The sequence below is a fragment of the Pectinophora gossypiella genome, unplaced genomic scaffold (assembly GCF_024362695.1).
Source record: "Pectinophora gossypiella unplaced genomic scaffold, ilPecGoss1.1 Pgos_61, whole genome shotgun sequence".
In the NCBI taxonomy this organism is placed as follows: Eukaryota; Metazoa; Arthropoda; class Insecta; order Lepidoptera; family Gelechiidae; genus Pectinophora; species Pectinophora gossypiella.
The window spans coordinates 257,145-267,224 of NW_026063271.1; the positions used below are offsets into that span (position 1 = coordinate 257,145).

The following is a 10,080-nucleotide window of genomic DNA, read 5'->3' on the forward strand; positions in this document are numbered from 1 at the left end:
CTGAAAGTAACGCTTCCAACATTCCAATACCTGATTTTCGTCCTGTAACAAACTTCCACTTTCATCCCTAATCGTCTCAAATTTCATACTATCCGACGCCCCACGGGCCTTTCTTACTTGTTTCCAGAACAACTTCACATTATTGTGAAAGTTCCTCGTGAAACTCCTGTTGTACTTCTCTTTCATTTCCTTCTTCTTCCGTTCTACACATTCCTTTACTTTTCGTTTAGCACTGTCATACTCCTTTTTCATACGCTCTCTCTCGTTTTTCATACTCGCCCTACTTAGGTTTTGCCTTGATTTGAGGGCTATGCAATCCAACCACACTTTCCTTTTCTTATCCACTAGCGCTTTCACCTCATCGTCCCACCAATTATCCGGCCTTCCACCCTTCTTTCTTTTACTAGTTCCACATACTTCCACAGCCACCTCATTCATATCTTCCTTAAACATTCTCCACAGATCTTCTAAAGTCATATCTTTCGCATCATCATCTATCGCTTTAGCCCATTTATTATCCAGCCTTTCATTATAATTACTTATTACATAATCATCTTGCAAATTCTCAACTTTTATACGTTCAAGTTCAGTTCTGGACACTCGCGGGCGATGTCGCCAACGCTGGAACAGACCCCTAAACCGGGTTACCACTAAGTAGTGATCTGTGCTCACACCAGATCCACGGTATGCTCTCGTGTCCACAACCTTACTACGCAATCTTTCGTCTACTATCACAAAATCTATTATACTTCTCTGTTCATTCCTCTGTCTTGTATACAAGTGAATCTTCTTGTGTCTGAACATAGTGTTAGTCACAAGAAGATTTCTCTCTAAACATACATCTAACAAACATAATCCATTTTCATTCACTCTGACATCACCATACTGTCCCAAAACTTTCTCAAATCCATCACGACTCACACCTACCCAACCATTAAAATCTCCTAGTAGAATTAGCTTTTCATTCATCTCACAATCACCCAATGTATCTTTCACACTCTGCCAGAAATTCTCTTTTTCACTTTGGGGTCTTGAAGTATCCGGGGCATAAACACACAAAACAAATAATCGTAATAGCCCCACTTTCAGTCGCACCCAAAGAAGTCTGGGACTCACACATTCATATCCTTTCATACAGCGGCTTATCTGAGCTGACATAATAATGCCTATTCCTTGACTGGCCCGCTCAACACCACCAGTCGGCACTCCTGACCATAAAGCCGTCTTGTCGCCATGGCTAGTCATGCCGGTGTCTCTTCTTTTAGTCTCACTCACACACAATAAGTCCAACTTTCTTCTATCCATCATATCACATATTTCTTCCATTTTATCTGACATACCTCCACAAACATTCAGCGTCGCAAAACGGCTCTCCACAGCCCGCTGTTCGCGTCTGCTGGGGAATAGGCGTGACAAGTTGCGAACTGTGTCGCCGCCACCGGGTACGTCAATTTTAGGTCCCATTTTGTTCCCACGAGCAGCTAGGGAAATATCTTGTCCACTCCAGCAGAGCCCCGCGTGCTGGAGTAAGGCATTATTTACGTCCTGGAGTCGCCCAGTTCCAGGCCGGCGCGGCACGCTAGAGACTAGGCTCGCTCCTAGCCATGCAGCCCTCGGCGCGGCATACCTTGGCTTAGCGGAAGAAGGAAATTAGGAAAAATAGGGTGTGACGGGAAAGTTTGGGAGTAAGGGAAGGAAATTAGGGATTTCTAGGATACTATTAATACGGAAGGAGCATGGGATGTACTAATAGTAGCTCGAGGGTCCGGGAGCGCATACCCGTATCCACCTGAGAGATCGCCGGACAGGCAACAGCGCAGGTTGGATCCTCTGAACCTGAATGAGTAATTACGTTCTGCTTCCGTTAAAGTCCGAGAAACATAAGCGATCGGCCTCTCGCCGCGCGGCCCCGGCTGGCTCAGCACGCCCCCCACCCCGCGCGCGCTCGCGTCGCAAGTCAACAACAATTGTTTACTAGGGTCATAATGAGCCAATACTTCCGCGCTCTGTAATACCTTTTTTATCTCACTAAACGAATTCTCACACTCATGCGTCCATTTCCATTCTATCTCCTTTCTTAAGAGTTTATACAATGGCACTAAACGTGAACTAAAGTTTTTAACAAATTTTGAGAAAAAGTTTACTAGCCCAAGAAACGATCGTAACTCGGAAACATTTTGTGGTTTTTGTATTCCTTGTATCGCCTCCACTTTGGCCGGGTCTGCCTTGATACCTTCCCTTGAGACGATATAACCTAAATAAGAAACTTCTTTTGCTAGGAAAACACACTTACTTAATTTAATTTTTAACCCATTCTCTTTAAGTTTTAGAAATACCGACTCTAAAGCTTGTAAATGTTCTTCTTTCGTCCGTCCACATATTATGACGTCATCTAAAAATGTGTAAACATTGGGTAGTCCGCCTAGTAAGTTATACATTAAGCGTTGGAATATTCCTGGGCTTGAAGACAACCCGTATACCAATCTTTTATATTTAAATAAACCCCTATGTGTGTTGATGACCGTGAATTTGGCTGAATCATCCAGCTCAACCTGATTATATGCCTGGGATAAATCTATTTTACTGAAGTATTGTGCCCCATTTAAACCTACTAGAATATCCTCTATCCTTGGCAACGGGAAACGATCGACCAAAAGCGCAGGGTTCAGGGTCAATTTATAGTCCGCGCAAATCCTAAGCGTACCGTCAGATTTATTCACTGGAACCAAAGGGGAGGCCCAGTCGGAGCTGTCGACGGGCTCGATGACACCGGCGCGTAGCATCTTGTCCAGCTCGGCGTCTACGCGCTCGCGCAGCGCATATGGCACCGGCCTCGCCCGGTGGAACACGGGCTCCGCGCCCTCGCGCACGCGCAGTGTTGCACACCCACCGCTGTACCGCCCCAACCCGCCATTGAACAGTTCTTTATACCTACCGAGCAAACAATGAATTTCGTTAGTCATCGATTTAGTTGTATTAATGTAGTTTGACTTAAACTCTGGGATCTGAACACCCAACTCTGCCAACCACTGCCTACCCAGCAGCGAGGTCGTCCCTCCCTCTATTATATAAAGGTCCAAGTGTTTTGTTTTTCGCCTGTACGTCACTTCGGGTTTGATAATACCAGTAGGACGTATTCTAGAACCATCATAAAACTTGATTACCGTATTACATGGTTGAATTGGCAAGTGAGCGAAGTATTTGTTATACGTGTCTTTGCTTATACACGATAACGCCGACCCAGTGTCTACCTCCATGCTAATATTTTTTTTCTCAACACACATTTGTACTGTACTGTATTCATGTGTTATGTCTGATTGTTGAAATTCTAGTTCTGTGCAATAAAGTATATTTGATTTGATTTGATTTGATTTGATTTGTACACTTACCGCCTTATAGTGTCTTAAACTCAAATGATGTAGGTATTCTTCCTCGTCATAGTCCGACGAACCATTCGCGTCCCAGAATCGTATCTCTCCCGACTCCTCCTGCGGGGACATCGGCGACATGGCGCCGCCCGCGCCCTCGTCTTCGTCGTAGTCTTCCTCCGCCTCGCCGTAATATACGCGACCCCGCTGGGCCCCGCGGTTTTGTGCGCTCCCCTGCGAAGCTGCACACATACGTCGCAAATGCCCCGGCCGCTTGCATCTGCTACAAATATAGTCCCGATAGCGGCACGAATTCCCGGAGTGTCGTTCCGACCCGCAGACTTTGCACGGTCCCGCCGCCTGGTTCCGCGAATCTGTCCGATTTGTTCCCGGCGACCCGCTATTGCGTAACCGACCTCGGCCGCGCTGACGCGTAGTTAATGCCATTGCGTTAATAGATGAATGCAAGGCGTTGGCGCTCGACCCGCCGCGCCGCCGCCGCAGCCTGCGCCCGCGCCTCCCGCACCCTGCTCCACCGCTGCCGCGTCCCTCTCCGCCGCTTCTAACGAGCTTGCAACCGTGACCGCATTACTGAAGGACAAGTCATCGTCCTCGGCGAATAACCTCTGCCTTATCACTTCACTCCTCATTCCACAGACAAACTGGTCTCGTAAATTTTCACTCAAACTGCTACCAAACTTACAGTTACGCGCTAATCTTTTTAATTCAGCCACATACCCCGCGATATTTTCTTCTACATTCTGTCTTCTCTGCCTGAAACGATACCGCTCCGCCAAAGCCGACGGGGACGGTTGTAGGTGCTTCCGCATAAGGTCGTCCGCCTCAGTGAAGGTCAAATCCTTTGGCTTCTTAGGACTAGCGAGGTTCACCAACAGTTCATACGCTTCCTCCCCCATAGTAGCGATCAACGTGGGTAACTTTAGGTCGTCTTTTACACTATTCACTACAAAGTACATTTCGAGTCTATCGATGTATGAAGACCAATTACCACACTTCACCTCGAACTCTCCCAACTTCCCGACTGAAGACATTGTCCAACCAATAATTGATATAAGTAATAATAAATATGCACGCGAACCTAATTTTACTCTCGTCGCCACTGTAATATACTCGCAGGGTAGACAGGGAAACGATAAATAATTACGCACGTCTAGCTTGAACCACGGTTTATTGCAAACTGGTGTTACCCACAAATACCTTATAAAATATAAGTACACTATATTTAGTAAGGTAATAATAGTTGGTTATCTAAAAACGGTTGTAAGATCAAAATGATTACGTCATCTTACTTAGGGGGTAGGAAGTAGGCAGAAAACTGAATTGAGTAAGTGATTTTTTTATGGTTTTTGCTGGGAGTTTTGCTCTATCATGCCTAAACGGCTGAACGGATTTTGATGAAATTTAGTAAGGTGATAGATAGTAACCTAGAAATGGATATGGGCTATTAATATTCATGCTATCATACTCAAGGCGTAGGCAGTAGACAGAAAACTAATTAAGTTAGTGATTTGTAATCGTTTGTTTTAAAAGTTTGCCTCATTCACGCCTTAACGTCTGAACGGAATTTTATAAGACTTGGTTAATTTAAAGATAGGATCTTAGGCACGGACACAGGCTACTTTTTATGGCGGGAAAATACCTCATTCCCGCGGAAATCTAGATTTCGTGATCGTGTCAAGAAGCGCATGACGCCATAGCTACTGGAATTATTTCGATGTTTTTTTTTTAAACTGAGTGACTTCAAGTTAGTATTTGATCACTTTTCTAACTTAGAGGGTAGGTAGGCGTCATAATTTAGGGAATTTATGATAAAATTTTCATGCAACTGTCTTTATTAAACAGTTATATCTCATTCCTACAGGAACCTACACATAGCTATAGCTAGCTATCTATTAACATTAAAACTCTTTCTAGAATCACATTACGCCAATTAATTGATCTGATTTGTATACGTTTTTTTATTCAACTGACTGTTACATTACATACAGATAAAATCCGATTACTTACACCACATAATTAATATAGTACTACATGACTAGCTACGCTTTAAACTTGAGGAGGTAATTAGATAGACATTTATACGAACTTTAAGCCCAGTAATCAATCATAGTAATAAGTTAATACTCATTTTAGACAAAGAAACGGATAGGTAATCAGTTCGTCAACGAAATTATAACACCTACACTTAGTTTGTTTACTATTCAACGAGGGAAAATAATCCTTACTAATATTATAAATGCGAAAGTAACTCTGTCTGTTTGTCTGTTACGCTTTCCCGCTTAAACCTCTCAACCGATTTTGATTAAATTTGGCGTAGACAATCTTTAGACCCTGAGAAAGAACATAGGATACCTTTTATTGCGAAAAGAAGGGACGAAGAGTGTTTCGTATTCGCATTCCTTATTTCGAATTTTAAATTTTCCCGCTATTCTAGTAAGTAGGTTTCCATACGCAGCAATCTGGACCACTGATTTATTGTTGGAATGTCACCCAATCGCAGAGTGTCTGGTATGCGACACTCATACGCTCCGTCCAATCACAAGCCGTGTCTGGCTTGCTACACGGCGGTGACGAAATCGACGTCATTGAGAACGACTGAGGCTTTATGGGTCGAAAGATCTGCTCCGAAGCAAAAATCGAATTTATTTAAAAATCCTTAAATATCTTGACGCCGCGAGTGTTACAAATCATCAATGACTGTTTATATAAAGGTGTGGTGTATTTTCACGTGTAAATAACGTAATTGATTCAATCCTCGACTCCTGCTTGTGAGGCACGTGCCCGCCTGGATCCCGCAGCCGAGCTGATGAACGCAGACGCTGGATCGGAGACGTACATATGCTGATCGGGTAAGTTCCCAATATTTCAGTGATTCCCAGACGCTGCAGCCTCTTTACAAAAACGTAGCTGCCCCCAAATGTGTATCGACCACGTTGCTGCACAAAGAGATTGAAATAGGGGTTGAAAGTTTGTATGGGATTGTTAGGCTGAATTGTTCGTCGACAGTTATAAGACATTTTTCTATAAATGGCAACACAAGAATGGGGTTGTCAAATCGGACGGATTGATACACGCTCTCTTGCGTTGGGGACCTTGTCGACATCGGACGTGTTTACCAAGTTAAGTGTTATTTGATACCATTATACTTCTTGCTTCGTCCTCAAGATTAGCATAATAGACACATGTAGTAACGCGTAGCGAACACCATTCCACACTATTTTTGGAGTTTTTTTTTTTTTTTTTTTTTGACGGTATTATTTTATTCAACTTGTACCTCCCGCGCGCGGCCATGTTCATTCGCTTTATAGTGCTCGCCGTTGCACGTACTCGCGTAAAAGAAATTCATTTTTTTATCAAATTCTTTCCAAAATCAGTTTACTTTTTATAAGCAATATGCCAAAAAGAAAGAGTGATGGTGATTGTGACGATATTCAACGAAAAATCAAACGTCTAAAAAAGAAATTACGGCGTAAACAACGCGGTAAACGTTATCAGTGCCGATCAGACGAGTCTGAGTCAGACTTATCGTTGAATTCACGTGTATCCAGTGAGCCACAGGATTGTCAACAAACACAAGGTAAAATAGGTTACATAACTATTCATCGTTAGAATTATATTCCGTTATTAATGTTCATAGGTGCCTAATAAAGTTTTTTACTGACTATTAGATACTTACTTGCGTTACTTTACAGTTTTTAATGATTATTATTATCTTGTGTTGTATTTATAATATAGGTTCTAAGTAAAAGTATAAAAATGATGTACCTTTAAATAAACCGTTACCTATAAAGAATAACATTACCTATATCCACGTGTGTACTATTTCATACCAAAAGGTATTGTAATAAATTGATCAACTAGCACACTCGAGCAGTACAGTGGGACTGTGTCACAGTGCTTAAATACTTTGTTTGCGGACAGTACGTGTCTAAAGGACTAGGGACTGTCTCTTACATAAAGTATCATAAGTTGACATATAGTACGTCTTTCGCAGGTAGCGAAAAAGAAGATTATACGTGGTTAATGGACAATGATCCAATAAATTTTGATTTGGATAATCCTACTGATTCCCATCATAATAATGACTTATTGAAGTCAAACCCTTGCCCTAGTACTTCTGGTACGAATTCTGCAGTAGCGATACAATCAGTAGTGACAATTCCTGCAGAATCTACACCGCTCCTAGCTGCTGAAGCAAGGACATCTGGAGACGCAGTAGCACCTGTAACAGAGGAATTAGATAACGAGTTGTTGGATATATTGGGCGTAGATCCTACGAGTGACAAAAAATATGGAAAAGACATCCATAAGGATTTATCGGTTCGACTCCAACATTGGGCCCTTACAGGCCTGACCAAGGATCTCCGTAAGGAACTTAAAGAAAAGTACTTAACGCCCGAAAACTGCAAGTTGATTGATCCACCTGAATTAAATGCAGAGATCAAGGCAGCAGTTTCCGATATTATCTTGAAGCGTGATAAAGCCATAGAGGGCAAACAAAAACAGCTTACCTTAGCTATCACGTGCCTGGGAGAGGCAATTTCTATGTTGATATCGACAAAGGAGAAGAATACGGCTTTACTTAAACTTTTAATGGATTCTGCTCGCATGATCTGCAACTGTCAACATGCCGACACAGTTACGAGAAGAAATTTTCTGTTGGGCGCTGTTAAAAAAGATGTTAGAGAACAACTGCAGAACTCAAAGGTAGATAAATTCCTGTTCGGTGAAGACTTGCCCGAAATTTTAAAATCGGCTAGAGCTATTCATAAATCTGGCACAGAACTTAAACCACCTGCAACTAAGATTGCAAATAAAAAGCAGACGTCCAATAATACATCTTCTTCAGCGAGGAATTTAAACTGGCGGAATCAGGGTCTGGGTCGCAAACCGACGACGGGCCCTCCGAAGACGAGGGAGCAGAGGCCGATCTCGACGCAAGCTCAGCACACCAGCTCCTCGAGGATGTTGCAGCATCCGCAGCAACGGCAGAACTACAATCGCCGATAAACACGGTAAAGCCTGCCGGTAGATTATCTTTATTCCACAAACAATGGTCTATGATAACCAACGACCCTGTAGTTCTTTCATATATAGAAGGTTATAGAATACCCTTTACAGGAATTCCAAAACAGTATTCACCTCCTAACGTTCGTAAATACTCTGATACAGAAAGAGCTCACTATACTGATGCCATTGATAATTTGTTATCCATAAAAGCAATTTCCAAGTGTGATGCTCAAGACGACCAGTATTTATCTAATATTTTCTTAATACCCAAGCCGAATGGGAATATGCGCTTTATTTTAAATTTAAAATCATTAAACAAATTTATTACACCTACACATTTTAAGTTAGAAGATCTTAGAACTGTACTGAAACTTATTTCTAAAGACTGTTTTCTTTGTACAGTTGATTTAAAAGATGCGTATTTTTTAATTAAAATACACGAAGAAGATAGAAAATATCTTAGATTTCAGTTTGAGGATTCTATTTATGAGTTTAACGTATTACCTTTCGGCTTGAATACTGCCCCTTATGTGTTCACAAAAGTGATGAAACCGGTCGTAAAATTATTAAGAGCTTGTGGATACTTATCCACTATTTATTTGGATGATATTTGCCTTATTGGGCATAACTACCGAAGTTGTCTCAAAAACTTACAAAAAACAGAAAAGCTTTTGATATCTCTAGGTTTTATTATTAATAAAGAAAAAAGTTGTGCTATTCCTTCACAAACTTGTAAGTTTTTAGGATACGTTTTGGATACAAAGAAATTTCAGGTTACCCTACCTAAAGAAAAAATTCATAAAATAAAGTCAGAAATTATAAAGTTTTCTACTGCTAAACGATGTAAAATCCGAGCTTTTGCTAGTTTTATTGGGCTTTTAGTATCGGCCTGCCCAGCCGTAGAATACGGTTGGGTATACACTAAACTTTTTGAAAGATACAAATACCTTAATTTAAAAAGAACAGATAGTTATGAACATTTCATGAATTTACCGACTACATTAGCTTCTGAATTTAAATGGTGGAGTAATGCTATGAATCATCCAATATATAAGATTAAGGACGATGTATATGACCTGGAAATATACTCCGATGCCTCAACAACGGGGTGGGGGATAGCTTGTGGCGAACAAAGAGCTAGTGGTCTGTGGAGTGATGAAGAGCGCAGCAAACATATTAATTACTTAGAAATATTGGCTGCGTTTATAGGCCTTAAAATATTTGCAAAGGACCGTTTTAACTCACAGATACTCCTTCGCATAGATAATACCACTGCTATCTCCTACGTAAACCGTATGGGGGGCATACAGTATCCACATTTGAATGACGTTACAAAACAACTTTGGCAATGGTGTGAGGGTAAAAAATTGTTTGTGTACGCTTCATATATTCGCTCTTCAGACAATTTTAATGCAGATCAAGAGTCCAGACGCACACACCCGGATATTGAATGGCGACTCGCGGATTATGCTTATCAAGATATTGTGCACAAGTTCGGATACCCTAATATAGATTTATTTGCAAGTAGAATTAATACTAAGTGCTCAACATACGTTTCGTGGCATCAGGATCCTGATGCGTTCGCAGTAAACGCTTTTACAATATCATGGGCAAATTTCTTTTTTTACGCCTTTCCTCCATTCACAATGATTTTAAAATCATTACGAAAAATAGTTTCCGA

The 10,080-nt window shown here is 41.5% G+C and overlaps 1 protein-coding gene across 1 annotated transcript; it reads right to left on the bottom strand.

Moving 5' to 3' along the window:
* Positions 1-3,805: 3,805 nt before the first annotated feature.
* LOC126381553 (uncharacterized) lies at positions 3,806-4,420 on the bottom strand. The gene has a single exon (XM_050031025.1). It carries the CDS (start codon positions 4,418-4,420, stop codon positions 3,806-3,808), a length of 615 nt encoding a protein of 204 aa, XP_049886982.1.
* Between the last annotated feature and the right edge of the window lie 5,660 nt (positions 4,421-10,080).